Below are 17,277 nucleotides of genomic sequence, written 5' to 3'. Positions count from 1 at the left end.
ATTCAATATAAATCCGAAAAACTAGATATTTAATACATCCTAAAAATAGTCTTTCAATGACTTTTGTAGCAGTTTATAAACTGCGTATTGACATCTTCTAGAAATCAGCTGCAGCCTTGCAAGTGAAATAGCTTTTGGGGGCTAGTTACAGGAAGAACATGCCAACTTTAATTTCATTATGTAAATGTTCTGCCTGTCAAAAAGAGTTTGTTTTACAGCAGGTTTCTAGACTGCTGCAGTCAGGCTACACATGGCAGGCCTGAAACATTTTTTATAGGTCCACACTTTTGAGGGTACAATAGTTGCTGCATTTCACAGGTGCCATTTTAATTCCCGGCAATTGAGTGCATTTTCAAAACCAATATCTAGGAACTTGTAGGCAAGTGAAATGTGTTGAAGTAAGCAAACCTAACCCCATTCAAAGGGGAGTACAGGCAATTTAGGTGAAAAATCTGAAGTGACTATGCAGAAAAGGCAGATTTGAAACACACATCCCAACTCAAAGGGGTAGTAACTGATCGATTGTTTGCAAACCAAATTGCTGTCACAAACCATTGATTGATACGTTTCTAAATTATGAACAGAAAGTGACACCCATTTCAATCCATGTCCAACTATTCAAATGTAGCCAGTTGTAAAAGCGTTTTCATGAGTCAGAAAGACATTTCTGACTCATGAAAAGAATTATATAGATTGTAGAAAAAGCTTTTGCTGTCAAAATTCGCATGATCACAGATTAAAGGGTTTGTGGCTCCAAAAGTGCTTTTTGCATTTGACAACATTGATAGATAAACAAATACCTTTTGCCTAGAGTTTAAAACCTACAGCTAGAATGATATCCTGGCAATTGGCAAATCTTTCCAGCAATGATAAAAGATCGCTTTGCTTCATAATGTTGTGGTCCACATAGGATGATGAATGCATTATTGTGCTTCGCTGCAATCATGCAAACATCACTGCTTAGTTAATGTTATTGGGGCATTTGCCTTACATTCATTAAATGTCAAGAGAATACCTTACATCCCATCCTGTCCAATGTTTTTGGAACTAAGTAACGTGGCATGGACAAGAGTTTATTAAGAACTGCAAAACTAGAAAAATATATGTTTTCAGTATTGTCTAAAAAGATAATGCTTTATCATTTAATGATTTTTTATTACAGTGTGGGCATGAGCTTTACAAGCTTTCCATGATAAATTAATTCTTAGGGCTGATCCCTTCACTTCCACAATTCCATCTTAAATAATATCCGGTTAGCTCTTTCCTCTACATCAGAGTGTGCACACCTTTTGGCACTTAATTTGTCAGGAAGCAGAAACATCTTTATAGGAAAATGTCTTTTTATTTTTGCATGATCACGTCAATTTTGTCTAGACTGATACTGCTTATGTTATTCTATATACTGGGACTCTGCTAACCAGGCACTATGGCCCCTAAAACGTATCAAAATTGCTTTACTCCTAATTACATATTTGACTTACCTATAAGCTCTTATTATATAGTAATAAAGTGTACCCAGGGCCTGTAAGTTAAAAATCACTAGGAGACTGCAGTACACATTTTGCCACCATTAAATTGACAATTCAAAACATGACTGCAAGCCTGCCACCAGTAAATAGACCATGCAGGTTTAAACTGCGGATTTGACCTTTCAAAATAACCCCTTTTGACAGGCTTAAAACCTTATTTTAAATATTAAGTCACCCCTAAGTAATCCTTAAATGCCCATATGGTGGGGTGCATGGTTTCTAAAAGTAGGATATGTAAAAGTTCAATGTTAAACATGTCCTAACAGAAAAAAAGAACACTATTTCTGCTGTAGCAGTTAGCTGCTCCATAAAAAATGTAAGAAGTTAATATTAAAATTAAATAATATTATCTCCGTCTAAGAAACCAGATAAAAAGGTTTGTTTTGGACTTTTAAAACATTTGTTACAAATTCAATTCATTGGTAAATTCAGATTTGTAACAAATATTTTACAAAAAAAGTACTTTTAAAAAGTGACATTTTACCTGCCTAAAGTCTCTAACAGCCCATTTCCATGGCCTTCCAACTGTCACCTTGGAGCTGGATAGCTTCTTGATGATGTGTGACTTGGCTCCTAGAGCTGAAACAAAGGGATTAGGAGTGAAGGCGCCATGTTCCTCTGAAAAAGTGACCATTTAGGCAGTGCCCAGGACCTCAATTTCCTTGTCACTGGCAGATGTAGGTCACACCTGGCCTGCCCCATCTACTTTTCTTCTAGCCAGACAGTCACCAAACCCAGTGGGAGAAGAGCTGCCACCAGAACAGGTTTTGAACAACCACAATGGAGGGTTAGCTAATTTTCCTGGCAGCACTTCAAGGGTGGATTCAGGGGCTCTGCATAAGGGAGGAAAGGTATTGTCATGTTGGATTTAGGTAGAGATGGGCACTGTGGGACTGATTGCAGTAAGCACACAGGAACTGCAGCACAGGTTTTCCTTATTGGTTAGAGAGGGGGCAGGAGTCACAGCACCAACAGGTTAGTGGCAGGGATAAACGTGGCACCCCTGGACACCCTCTTCAGAATGCTACTAGACCAATGGAAGACAAAAGAAGGACTGTATCTGGTATTCTGATCTGTGAGAAGAACCCTATTGGCAGGACCTGCGCTCCCATGTACTCAGACTGAGAAGGGGACACCAATGGACTAAGGGACATTTAGCTGACCCCCTGTTTAGCTAAATCGACTCAAAACTCAAGAAGTCTACATGCTTGAAACAACCCAACTAACCATTTTCAACTGGACCCTACTGGTGTCTTCTGTTGGAGATAGACCTGACCCCAAGGGCTGATACTGGTCCTGGAACCCTTGATTGGTGCCAGAGAGTACTCCCCCTGCCTAACCCTAAAACCTGAGCATTAGAAATGTTTTCAAGAATGTTTACCGGAAGAACTGACAGAACACCAGGACCAATCTGCCAGGCTTATCTGTCAAGGGTGCTTCGCTGATCGGCCTGACTTTGCTTCAACTCCTGTTATGTTCTTCACAGCAGCATCAAATCTGATTCAGCTGACCTGACACTAACTGGTATTCGAGGACGTCAAACTCTGATTCAGCTGACCTGACACTAACTGGTATTCGAGGACGTCAAACCCTCTCCAGCTACAGCCTCCATGCCTTGCCCATGAATGGAATCCAACTTCCATAAAAGAGCAAGTCTGATGATAGAAATCTTCAGCAGACCTTAAGCTGAGCAGCATCCTATCGACGTCAGCAGCTTCCTGGGCATGGTCTCCAGACTTTTCCTGCTATTCGAAACCTGCATGCTGCCTTGCCCTGATAACGACTCAACCTTCTCAGAGAAATTCAAAGTCAGAAGATAACTCTTTGATGAGGACCAACCTGGGCCTCCATCGCACTCAACCTCCACACTCACCTGTATTGCAGCGCAACCAGTTGCCTGTTGTAGGAGCTTTTCATTTTCGGCATTATTTTTATTTCAAACTTAAAAAAAAGTCTTGCCTCAGGTTCCCCTTATTGGATTTATGTAATTCTGTGTCATTTTTTTCATTACATTTTGTCTATTTTGATAAATTGGAGTGGGATTTATAATAGGTTGCGTTTTCGACATTTTAACTATTTTGGTACTCCTAATTGCTTCACACATTTTCTTAAGTAATGCCCGTCAACTCTGTGCCATAAAAACCAGGGTTTGAGCTCAGGTTTAAAACACTGAAACCTTTACTGGACCTAATATGAATAGTGACTTTATTACCTGTGGGGGACTAGAATCAATCTCAACTAAAAATTCACTTTCTCACAATGTTCTGATCACTCTGTTTTTTTAAATACTTGACGATAATATGTTGTGGAAACAATTTTCCTCAAACTTTCAACCACAAACCCCACTAGGCAGAGAAGCACATTTTCCTGTTTAGATGGAAAGCACATACACTAGTTCAAGCCCTGCAGTTTGAATTGGGCTAAATTCGTGCTTAGGCTAGTAGCAAGAGAAACTGATACTCTAGTGCTTTTATTTATGGAATGACCCTCATATTACCGTAAGAAATGATTTCTGGAAATACATGCTAAAACAGAATGGTGCTACTCTTACTTAACTGATCCTAAATGCATCCTCTTTCTGGGAATAAAGGATTATACTCCAGTTATTTTCAATTCAAAATATGGAATTAACAATAAGGCATAGAAAGCAGTTAAAAGAGGAAATCTCAAAAATTACATGCACCATAAAAGAGGCATTTGAAATACCATCTTTAAGTAGCTGCTAACATAGAGTTATTATTTTAGTTCTGGCGATTTCGGTTTCCCGAATTAACAATGCAGGCGGCTTATCAGTTATTTAGATTGTTGCCCAAATTTCAATTCTTATACTAAAATCAATATATTTAAAGGTCGTTAATGCAAGTAGATGTGGGGTTGGTTCATGACAATTTTATTAAGAAACATCCTAAAAAACATTTATAGAAAATCCCCAAAAATGTAATTATGTTTTGGGAAATTTCAAAGATACGAAAGCAGCCTCCTTACTTAGCAACCATCAATTTATAGGTATGTTTAATGAGGTTATTTGGATTCAGTCCATTTATTGCTGTCATTGTTTGTGATAGAACAAGAACTGAAAAACAAATTACACAAATCCTTGTCAAATGTCACCTGGAGCACATAATTTAAAAAAGATTTAGGGGCTGATTATGAGTACAGAGGTCTTTGGCGGCCATACTTATGGTGGCACAGAGGTGGTGGTCCTGCGGCTGCTGCACCATGAAGTGGCGTTTTGGACCATCCACCACTGTGCCAACGGCACCAGGGAACCACTGTCACCTGGTGGTGGCACAGTACACAGGCCTATATAACATGCAAGACTGGACCGCCGAGTGTCCCCTCTGCCAGCATTTTCACGGTGGGCTCACTGCTAAGAATAGGCTAGCAGAGGGGAAACAAAGGGGGCCCTACAGGGCACCCATGACCCCACCCCCATGGGGATGCATTTAGGGGGGGACATGTGCCTCCCTGTTTGCATGCACCCCAAGCTCCAACGTAGGATGGACTTCACAGTTCATGCCGGTCTGGAACTTCTTTTGAGTTCCCATTGCGCTGTCCATTTTCAGGGTACTGCCATGGGGATGGCAAAAGGAAAGAAAAGAAAAGCTTTGCCAGATTGGAGTTGTACTCCTAATCTGGTGGGCGGTCCCTGCACAGCTTTGGTGGTGCTGCGCTGGTGCAGAGCTAATGCAGCACCACCAAAGTTGTAATCGGCCCCTTAGCTACTTGTTTTGAAAGTTACTTTTAGTTTACTGTCCCACTGCAGTCAGTGGCAGCAAACTGTGCATGTGAATCCAAAAAACTGAGGATAAAGTGCAACAATCTTATCTGTGCTCTAAGCCATTAAAGGGAAGACTTTTTAATTCAGCCAGTACATATAGTCCCGGAATTTAGCAAGCAAGCTATAGAATAAAAATAAGAATCAGAATTAGTTTTACGCTAACAGAATTCATGTCTCAAAATATTTATTGATTCTAGACTTAGCCCATCTACTTGCAAAGCTACTGAAAATGGACACATAACCAGTCTGGAAGGTTTACAAGTCTCATCAGAGCTTTACCCAATAATACATAATGAGGAACATTTGAAATCTAATTCTGTACACGAGATATGCATGTTTCCAATGTATGATTAATGTAATGTATTATGTCTAGGTTCGGTACTTGTTTCAAGAGAAAAATCCACTAGAGAACAATTTACAAACATAACATAAGTTTCAATCGGTCTTGCATGCTTACAGTCAAAATGTGGCGAAATGCCCACATGCTATCAAAAAGCCTTCACACATTTTTGTGTACCGTCTCAAAAGATTTTCTTGAAACATTTCACTTGTTTTATTGATATCCATGCCACAAAATTTGTGGTTGGACTGAATGACTACCAGATATATAATCACTCACAATTAGCTGAATTAATAGTCATTACTATGGAAAAGCCTTTGCTTGCTTCTATTTCTCTCATCCATGTACCTTCTTGCAGAATACTAGTCCACTTTCAGATTTTGAAAAATTATGTTTAGGAATATCTAAATAAGTTTTGTTTACTTGCTAATATTCATTGCACTTGTCGTCTTTTGGCAAAATTGTTCATTTAAACCATGTAAGAATTAATGCATAAAAGACCCATGCCTTACAACTGGGCAGCATCATAAGCATACTTAATTGGCACAATTCAACCTTGCCTTCTCCTGCTTTCAATGTGCCTTCATGTTGCAGATTGTTGTATAAAATGGAGCAGAAAACCAACAGACCAATATTTGCTTCTTGCTCTGATATACAGATTTTCTCATGAAGCAGCTGCTCTTCACATGTGCTGCTTACCCCAAACGATCTCACCTCCGACCTACCTCTCTCCTTTGTCTATTACAAAGCACAGATGGATTCCTGGGTTACTGTCTAAGGCGAATATTGTAAATTGATCACAGTTTAGCCGAGTATAGATTTCCAACCAAGTTTGCAAGGAATAGAGGATATCTGAGTTCCTAGAATTTAAATCCCTTTGGTTTCCAAGCTGAGTGTAACTTGGTAAGGGACAATTTATGGTTTGTGGGAAGAGTGAAGGATGTGTATATATGGAGGTCTAGTAAGTTGTGGAAGGACAGACAAACCTGCTGGTGTAATTTTAAGTATGCTGGAATTATATGATTGTTGGACTTTGATCTTTCTTCCTCATCTACATTTTAATAATGTGTTTGATTTTTTGGGCCACAAAGGATCTCTAGATAAGCATGTGTTTCCATTAGTAAGTTACTCAATGATTAATTGAAACATATTACTGTCCATGTGTAAATATGTGCTTCTATGTTCTACTAGATAGACCAAGTAGAAGATTATTAGTGTCATTTTTTTATGTAGACATAGATAAACGTGTACGAAATTAATCTTAATTAAACTTATTTAAATATTTCTGCAATATTTCATGGATCCAGCCTCCTCAGACACTTGGTGCCACTAAGGTATAATTTGTTTTAAAAATATGTTGTCTCATAATACTGAATCTCAATGAAGTTCACTGTATTGATTTGTATGTCAACACTTGAATTTGGAATGTTTAGCTATTCTTAGTGACCATTCAGAGTTATGACTCTCCAAATCGCATTTCCAGGGAAATTTCGGATGAGCTTTGTTGTTGTATTTTTGGGAGTTTTATATAGCATGAACTTGATCCAAAGGTATCGGAGTGATTTACGTGAGCATCAGTTGCATTACATTTATTTTGTTTGGTAAAGAGAGATTACATGATTTGCCCAGAGTTACAGGATGTTGAGCATCCCTGATGAGACTCCAACCTGGTTCTCCAGCTTCAAGGTTGAATGCTCTAGCCATTAGAGTATTAATGTGCTGGGAGTTGGCTTAACTATTTTACTGTTTTTCAGTTGTGTGTGTAAGATTGTTCCAGCTTTATTCATGCATACTGTTTGAATGCTAAGTTATTGTTTTACTTCTGTTAGTTAGATTAAAAGTGTTTTTATTTACAACTTGGCTTAATTACCTGTTGCCTTATTTGCAAACCTTTTTATAAATACTGAAAGTATTACTACAGGAGTACTCTCTTATGTACTCTTGTATGCCTTTTTGAATTACCTCAAATCCTTCAAGTACGTATTAGTGAAAGTGCATTTTTTTTCGATTTGAGATTTTTGGGGCCAATTCACAAAGGCATGTAAGAGTATGTAAAATAGTACTACATGAATACTAAATCACATAATCTAAAATGCCTTTGGGTCTAAGCTCCTGAACTGTATATCTGATGTCGTAACATTGATAAGCTTTCTGATATTGTTTAACCAAAGATCTTATGAATATTTGCTTTGAAATTCCTGAGGTAGCACAAACTGTGTTGACATAGGGTTAGTTCATGTAGTTTGCTGATTGCTGAATACGTTGTAGGAGTTAGGAGATGTTATTAGAGAGCACTGATAGGCTTGCTTTTGTTCTCTCTGCCTTTTTGAATTTGTATGACTTCTTGCATTTACCATGGAAAGGGACATCGCCAGGATTTTCCAAACATTATATAGTCATTGGCTTAAAGTTGCCTTATTGAATATGGGTTGACATCATTAAAGTCTTATAGTTTATATGAGATGAATGACACTATGAAAGTAATATAGACATTAATTTTGACCAATTTCTTTAGGTTCCTCAATGGCACATTGTGTTGAGAGGCATTGCTTAGCTTAGGTAAAACTATTTGTTTTCTTTGCAAGTTTTTATAGCTATTATATTAATAAGTCAGGCTGTTGGAACAATTTATTCTGTACCAACACTTATATCTATCTATCTTATCTATCTATCTATCTATCTATCTATCTATCTATCTATCTATCTATCTATCTATCTATCTATCTATCTATCTATCTATCTATCCAATTTACATATATTGCATGTTTGGCTATGCTGATTTAAAAAACATCCACTCAGATGCATAGAAAGTAATGTGCTTTTTGATGCTATTATTGAGTATGTGGAGGAGCCATTACTTTAAGTGGGTGCTCTCTGACTCTCCCCTCCATCGACAATGACATTAGTTAGCATAATACTCTCTGCACATCTGTATACATGCTTTATGCCATAGTATTAATTTGGACTGAATGTGACGCTCTAGAATGCTTGGGGGACCCTCTGTAGGTCTGCATTCCGCCCTTATTTTTATTATTCCTTTACCTCGATGCAGGTCATTATTTAATTATGTTCTTTTGTGAAGTCCAGTTCTTTATTGATATAAATTGTGAGTTGACAAACTATACTTGTGGGAAAGAGATATTTTTCTTAGTGGATGTGCATGGTATGGATTATGTAGGCAACATAACTGGCGATTTTCATGGATTTTTTTGTTTTGCAAAGAAACCATAGGGTTATATTAGCTATACTTTTTCAGTAAAATGCGTAGGCATTTTTAGTTTGGGAATGTTAAAGTGCTTGCAGTCGCTGAAACAATCTTTTTTTTTAAATGTGATTTTTCCAATTAATATCTAAAGGTCTCTTAATAGTACCTTTAGCAATTGGATGAAGGCCTCACGTGGATCCAGTTCCACCAAGCATGCCCTTCAGATGTGTTTCGGCCTATTTGCCTTCCTCAATGCTTCACCTGCTAAACATGTATCAATACATATATATATTTTATGTAATACATATATATATATATATATATCATAGACTTGCAGACTCTCACAACTTCCTTTCGGTGAAGAGAGACGGACCCAGGATTCTTTTTGCAAGATGTTTTATTTAATTCTCACTCCTCACAAATGATGACGGGTTTCAGGCAACAAGTGCCCTTGTTCACATACGGAGCACAGTCTGCCATTTCTTTTTATTATTGCTTAGTGCACACCCCCCTTGCCTCCTGTGTCACATGATAATAAACAGGGAAAACACACTTTCAGTGATTTTTTAGCCTGTGTCCTATTAACACCGTTATTGAGACATATATATATGTATATGTATGTATATATATCTAAAGGGAAAAAGAGACAGCTCTAAATAATTATGCTAAGCATTACCATTGCCCTTTGTTTAATAAGCATTTGAATCTTGAAAGGTATACACATCCTGAAATTACAAATTCTAAATTTCAAATATTGTTAGGTCTAACAAACAAAAGGTTCCAAACTTTCCGGTTCTACAGAATTGTTTTTATATGTAGAAGGCAAATCATAGTTATAATAATTATTTAGTGAAATATTTTTCTCTTTGCTTTCTACATGCAACCAAATGGGAAAGTTCAGTGTTTCATATACATATATATGACAAGATTTATATACACACAGACACAGAAATTCGTACATATGTGGAATTGGGAATTATGGAATTGTGACTGGAGTGACTCTAGTGAGAAATGGCTCACTTTCTTTGAATAAACACCTATCAATGTCATATGTTTGTCATGAAATCTTACTAACAGATGATGATGTACACCTGAATACCTAAGTAAGCTATTGGTATTGTGTTAACTTTGGATGAAGCACACACACACTTTCTCCCTCTCCCTCCATTTCCTTCTCTTAGTCCCTCTCTCACCCTGTTTCTCTCACCCCCTTCTCTCTTTCTCTCTCTCTCTTAGATAGATAGATAGATAGATAGATAGATAGATAGATAGATAGATAGATAGATAGATAGATAGATAGATTAAGAAACAAGAAGGATACTGGTATGCCAGCATTGATCCAGTGCATGATCACGTGCATGATTGCATTACACCTATAATGTTATATATTCAGGTATTTGTGAAATATAAAACATTTGTGTTGCGAGTGGACCCAAAGTAAGTGTAACATGGGTGAGAAGACATTTTATCTTTTAGAATTACAACAGCCACAACTAAGCATACATTCAAAGTCACAAAATGTTCAACTTTTTCCTTGACTATTAATCAAAAGTTTCGGACAGAAATAGAGGTTGCACTTTTAGAAGATGTGCAGAGAGGTCTGTTCTTCCTATTGTTGGTTTGATGATTATTTTTCTACAGACATTCTTCAGCATGGTTTCTTCTTTGCCAGCTTTGAACCCTATCTACTCTTTAGCTTTATTTTAAAAAGAATCCATGTTTTTATTTAATTACATTAATATAGATATAGCTTGCATAGCTTGCATGTTTGTTATCAGAATTATGTGTAAACTTACCATTTGTCAAATACAATCTGCCATCCTTCATTTGGTGCGGAAGAAACCTTAAATTAATAAAGTCCCTTTGCAGCTCCTCTTCGGTTATCTCAAATTCCAGTCTTTGTCAACTTATTGTCAGACATTGTCTACCATGCTTCTCAAAATTTGAAATCCGTACAGTATTGAGACACTGTGACCTAAGGAATTTACACGCTGTAACTTACATTTAAGGTGTTGCGTACTATGTACCCGGTTTCTCCATGGTTGCGCAAATCAAAAGTTTTAAATCTCAGTTTTACCAATTACTTTAAAAAACATACCTGTTATCTGGTAAGAGCCTCTTCAGTCTGAATATAGATGAATTTCTGGTTAACTTTTTTATTGGATTACTCTTTATAACTTTCAACAAGAAGTCTTACAGGTTCCGGAGGAGGGCCGCATAGTTGGATTTTTCTGTGTTGTTTGCATCCGTGCAATATTAAAAAAAAAACATTCACCTACCTTGGTTTGTCAGTGCAAGCAGCTCTAGAACATTTTCAGATACATATTTTTATAACTAGCAAATACATAATCGAAAAGAGAAAGGGTTGAATACCTTTACTTTTACCTATGGATTTGATGGAATGGTTCCATGAAGAAAGCATATCCAGACAAGAGAGGATAAAGAAGAGAAGAGAAACAACAAATACGATTTATGAATATATGTAAATGCGACCATAACTGAACATAAAAAAATCAAAATATAAGACGATAGAATAAAACTTGAGAAGTGGAAGACAGATGGGAATGAGTTAAACCTTCTAGTTGAGTACATGCTGGGAAACACAGTGGTATCCATGCTTGTGATGGTGAAATGACTGATAAAATGGCATTAAAAATCATTAACAGAGGCAAAACGTCAGTGATTTCATTAAGTTGCATAGGTGTACTTTCAGCATTCCAGAAGTCGGGAGCAGGTGCTTTCTGCATGTTCCAATCAGCCATGCATCAATGTAAATGAACTTTTTACTGCATACAATATGATAAACTGAGATACAATCGTCACAGAGGTACCCTTTGAAGCACTTGAGTGCTTGCTTGGTCTCTGTAAGAATGTTATTTACGAAATTTCCCACAAATGTTGTGTCTCATCAATGCATGGACTTCACCGATCAGCATCTTATCTGTCTCATTTCCTTTCAGTTATTATATTGCAAAAATAAAAAAGAACAAACCAAAAGCATAAGGTGCAAAAAAAAAGTAAAATAAAACGAGGATGATGGGACTGAAAATCATGTATTGTATTTGCAGCCACAGAGAGCTTTCAGGCAATTTGGCGGCCATCTTGTGCAATGATGGAATTAAAGCAGCTACAGAACAAGAAGAAACAATGAAAGCAGAGTGGGAAAGGAACAGAGCCCATACCTTGGTCGCCCATCATCAGGTGCGCCAGACCTTGAAGGGAAACAAGAGCACAGTCAGCAATAAACAAGGGAGCATGGGAAGGTGATGTTGTCAGAGTGACAAGAATGTTTTGCGACAGGCATCTGTTTCCTAAGAGATGTCTGCATCACAGTGGGACATCAAAAAGCATCGTTCAACCACTGGTTGGAATGCTCTGGGACAGAGTCAATAACTGTAATGCAAACACTGGGCAATTCATTTTTGCACATTTCTTCCATGCTATCATAGTTAGAATAAGTAAATAATGAGAAGTGATTTTGCATCCAAACCAATTCCCTATGTATGCTTTCTATCTTGTATGCACATTTAATTCAAATACATTGGAAGAGTGATATACTCTTTGTACATACGTTTACTCATCAAAAAGGAAATAAGGAAAATGGGCTGGGTCTGATCTTTTTCCCCTCGTCGAAAATGAGCGTTCAAATCATTAAATTAAATAGTAAAAAAGATTTTGTGTTACACTGAAATGACAAAGTTTGTCCTTCTCATTCCTTCGCAGGTACCCATGATAATGATTTCATTGTTCTCTGTCATAGGGACAGGAGCATTAGAAATACTTCAGCATGCTTTGGACCGAAATTTATGTGTGTGCTTTACCTGCTCCTAAAATACACAGCATTTCAAAATGTAGCAGAGTCCCCAATTGAATTAAAAGGATGTACAATGTGCACCCGTGACAATCGGATTCCTGTTAAAGCAGTCGTTTTTGTTACCAAAGCATTCCAGCTCAGCAAGTTAAACCAGTAACCACACATAAGCTAAAGATTCAGCTAAAAAAAAAAAAAACACACATGCAATCTTAGCCCAGAAAGTTTGAAACAGTAAGAGCCAACTGGTTTCACATTGTATTGCTAGTTCTGTATAGGAAAAGGTTGGTACATACTTCTACATGTAAGTGGCAGCCACGGCCCGTGAAGGGAGTTCTGGTGGGGCAGAGAGGCGGTGCAGGGGTGGGGCAGAGTGGGGGTGCTAAAAACCAGAAATGGATAATTGGAGGTAAGTAAACAATTTAATTAATAAAACAAATTTTGTAGCATGCACTGCATCACATTTTGCAGTGCAGGGCGCGCTACGAAATTCGTTTTATTTATTAAATTGTTTACTTACCTCCAATTATCCATATTCCGGTTTTTAGCACCCCCCACCCTGCCCCCACCCCGCACCCTCTTCCTGCCCCACCGAAATCCCTCCACAGGCCGTGGCTGGTAAGTGATGTGTGGTGTGATTTTCTCTCTCACTTGCCTCTATGCTGGTCGTGTTTTTTTGATGTACATTATCACCTCATATTACACGTTGTGTTTCTTGTCTTCTCTGTAGGAGACTGAAAAAAATGTGTGCTTTCCTTTGGCAAATTTTGTGCTGCAAAATATGTGTTTCTAACTTTGGGAAGTTTGGTCCAAAACTCAGACATCCAAATATCTTAATGTGTGCCTAGATAGAATTTCAATTATATAACTATCTATCGTTAGCAGCTCAATATTTAGATTAGGTCTGGAGTAAGTGAGATTGTTTTTAAAGATGCTGCTGATAATAAATTTGATAAATTTTTAATGTATTTTCAGGTACCTTTTATTGCACTGTTATGGTCTAATTGAGTTAGAGCGAATAAAGTTGGTATTGAATTGAACTGAGTTAATCAAACTGGATAGAATTGGCTTAGTTTCTTTAATCTTTTAAATTTTGATTCCTGAGGATCTGTACAATAGTTTTAACTGGGCAGCATTTGTGATAGAAAGGACAGGAAAGAGGCATGTCTACCAGACCATTACATTATTTTCTCTAGACACGCTCTCCTTGTCTTTAAGGCATGTGCTTTTCCTTTTGGCACACAAAGGCATAAAAAAATAATATTATAATTATTATTAAGTGCTTTTGGCTTTAGGATAAACAAACATTTTGCAAAAGTAGATAGCGATCAACTATTTGAAGGTTTCAAAACATGTAATTGAACACCCTGTTAGGGAATTTCCCACACTTCCGCATATGGCCAATGGGAATTTTGGCTGGTGATAGCATTTCCAAATCAGTAACATTTTTTGGGGGAAGGTAAATTTAAAGCTAAAAATGACTTAATGATAAGACTAGGAATGAAGAATGTAACTTTTATAGAAACTGAAGTCATAATTTTAGCAACATGACACATCTAAAGCATATATAGTTGTGTCTCGTTTACTCTTGTTTTAGCATATACACATCTATACATTTTACTTAGAAAGAAGAGTTATTTTCCATGTATAGTACAGTGCATGTAGACACGTATTTACATGTTATGAATATCTGGTATTGCCTTTTCTCTCACAGATCTCATGAAATGTTTTTGGTTTTTGAAATGTCAATGTGCCGCAAATTCAGCAGTTAGTGAAAATGATTTCATCCTTCCTGTCTTCTTGCACGCCCTTTGCAGTCCTCTCAGTTCTTACTTCCAAGTTTATTGTTTTGGGTGTTGTTTATAACATTTAAAGTATTCATATTCCTTGTTTAAGGTTGCTTACTTGAAAAAAAACAAGATTTATTTGATGATTTTCGAAAAAACACAGCTTTCTCACTTTCTCAACAGTTACATTGGTTGGACGCTAATCAATTTAGACATTGGCAAACCACTTTATAATTTTGGAAAAGTCATTCTGGATTTGTATTTGTTGCTGCTATATTTGTAATTGATACTATCCTATCCATGTATTAGATCCCACTTCCTGCGGATTTTAAGTTATTCTTTTGATGTCCCTCACAGAAATATTAGTGAGTAAAAAAAATGCAAAAAGTGCAGATTTGAAAGTCTTTGCCAGAGCCATATATTGATTTCAAAGAAAGGTTACTAAAGGTGTATGTGCAGGTGTAAATAGACACACTCTTCAAGACTTAAAATTAAATTACAATTACCTGCTCTCATGAGGAACATGTGAATGTACAATAGACGATTTTAAAAAGACTGCTATTATTTTACAATGGACGATTTAAAAAACACTGTATATTATTTTATCTATTTTTATTTTCTTTTAGTTTGCAGGCTATTCACCAGAAAAAACTTCACTGTGCTTATACTTTAGAGAAATTAGTGAAAACATTGTCTTTGTATTTAATCAAGATTGCAATGTCATGCATTCACATATATTGGATTAGACAGAATATTGCTGCCACAAAACATAAACCTACACATTCCATTCCTACCAATTAATGCCACAATGTCATGTTGGTCGCTCCTATGCAAACAATAAACATGTATGTCATATGTTTCAATGCAACAGTAAGTTTGGATTGGAATATTCATGGTTTAAAACATATATCTCTCATAACAGTGAGTTGACAAAACATTAATAAACCATCACAACTCAGAGCCATTAAAGACATTTTTGGATATATGCCCCTAGGAAGATTTTTTTTTTTAACAAACCCAATGTAGAGTTTAATTTCAATGTTGGTATTCCAAAGTTTGCAGCCGATTTCTTAATATGATTAATCATTTCATAAAGTGTACATAATTATGCTGTTTAGTGCCCCTTTTGCAATTTTTCTAGTTTGCTCTGCAGGGGAATGTATATGTTAAAGAGAGAGCTTGCTCCAAAAAGTGATCTAGCAGTCTGAATTAAACGATGCATGTGTATAGTGTTAGAATTGTTGGTAAAGTAAACAATAGGCAATGGTGTGTGTTCTGGGGTTTTAGGTGGTGGTTGGTGTGCTGCAACTTTGAATTCTAGATTTTAGTATTTGACAGAGCACCAGCAGTCATACTACTTACCATTATTCTGCGACAATAATTGCATCAAGTTTCCTTGGTCTTTTATCATTATATTTAAACTAAATGATTACCATCTATATGGCCATCAGTCTCTTCCCTTTCCTTCTGTTATTACAGCATACCTATATATGATGGAACATTGTAATTTTGAATTAAGAGTAACAATCGTTACATATTACGAAATGCACTGGGCATTGATTAATTGTTAAGATGCAACAAAAGATAAATCTCATTTCCTAATGCGAATGTTTTCATGCATTAAGTGTTCTGTTTAGAAAGGATATAGTACCTTAGTAAATAAGCCACATATGCAGTTTACAATTTGCAGAATAGAGCATTTAAGGGACATTACCTTTCTGAAGTACATATGATTGTTTCAAGAAAATGTATTCATTTGCATATGTTCCATTCGTGCTCTATATCAAATTGCAAATTTGCTGAATTGATTTGCGAACCATTAAAGGCCAAAACAAAAATGACTTACCGTGCCTATTGACAGGACAGGTGCATTAGATCAAAATGAAATCGGCAAGGGAGGGGAGGAGCTTAGAAAAAAAGGTAAAAAAAACCACCCACCTTCGACATAGTTGTCTTCTGTAAGCACATGGCAGGGAAGGAGAGAAAAGGAGAAACATTCATTAAGCAGCATGCAGACTGGAACGTGCCGTTGCATGTCTTCATCATGCAAGGCATCAAACACAACATGCAAGTGCTCCGTTGCTACCAAACACAGGGGAACAGAAAGTGGCAAAGGGGAGTCCGTCTGTGCAACACAGCCATAGTGAGATGAAGAAAGAAAGGCTAGGTGTGCAGTGAAGCCATCTTAATTTGGTTTCCATTGCATTCCTGCATGATGCAATGTAAAACCGTGTAGTTTGTCATAGTGAGTGTTTCTGAAGAGGAATTTTTAGCAACATATGCAGATCTGTTTTTTGAGAATTGGGAGACCATTGTCCCCTCCTCACACTTTTCCATTTGAGATTTGATTTAATGCTCTTGTAAACTGACTATATTGAACAAACACCGTTGACAGGTTTTTTCTCTTGGCAGATACAATCCAGAGCATACTAAAATGAATGTTAGGATGCATTTGTTGTCCCATTACAAACTTCTTTTGCTAAAACTCAACCTCGAAAACCTTAATGCTGATCACTCTCAGTAAACAGGAAAAATCAGCATTCTACGGATATCACTCTTATTTATCTCAACAATTTTTGAAGTGGTTATTTGTATTACGATATGCAATAATTTGTGTACAGCTAAATCTGCACACATATTAAACAGATTTAAATATGAAAAACAGTCACTTTCGAGGAAAACCTTTTTAGCACCTCAGTTGTAATATGAAATTATTTAGCTACCATCTGAGCAGAATGAAACATTAGTTAACTAGTACTTTTCTACAACGGTAGCCAAACAGCCAGCGACGGCTCGTGGAGGGAGTTACGGTGGGGCAGGAGGG

The 17,277-nt window shown here is 36.9% G+C and overlaps 1 protein-coding gene across 17 annotated transcripts in view; it reads right to left on the bottom strand.

Annotated features, from left to right (window-relative positions):
* The window catches only part of NRXN1 (neurexin 1), a 1,556,457-nt gene that overhangs the window by 1,317,018 nt on the left and 222,162 nt on the right, over nucleotides 1–17,277 (bottom strand). For 7 of the 17 annotated variants that reach the window (XM_086927741.1, XM_086927742.1, XM_086927749.1 and 4 more), the window contains exons 3-4: nucleotides 16,392–16,409; nucleotides 12,038–12,067 (exon numbers count right to left, since the gene is read on the bottom strand). The exons of 5 other annotated variants lie outside the window; for them this stretch is intronic. In XM_086927741.1, the coding sequence (XP_086783867.1) occupies nucleotides 12,038–12,067; nucleotides 16,392–16,409 (48 nt within the window). The remainder of the gene's footprint in view (nucleotides 1–12,037; nucleotides 12,068–16,391; nucleotides 16,410–17,277) is intronic. 5 more of the 17 variants (XM_086927743.1, XM_086927750.1, XM_086927746.1 and 2 more) reach the window with 1 other exon arrangement.

The sequence above is a fragment of the Lissotriton vulgaris genome, chromosome 6 (assembly GCF_964263255.1).
Source record: "Lissotriton vulgaris chromosome 6, aLisVul1.2, whole genome shotgun sequence".
Lineage (NCBI taxonomy): Eukaryota > Metazoa > Chordata > Amphibia > Caudata > Salamandridae > Lissotriton > Lissotriton vulgaris.
Note: the sequence above shows the minus strand (reverse complement) of the source record. Positions and strands in the feature narration are given on the sequence as shown.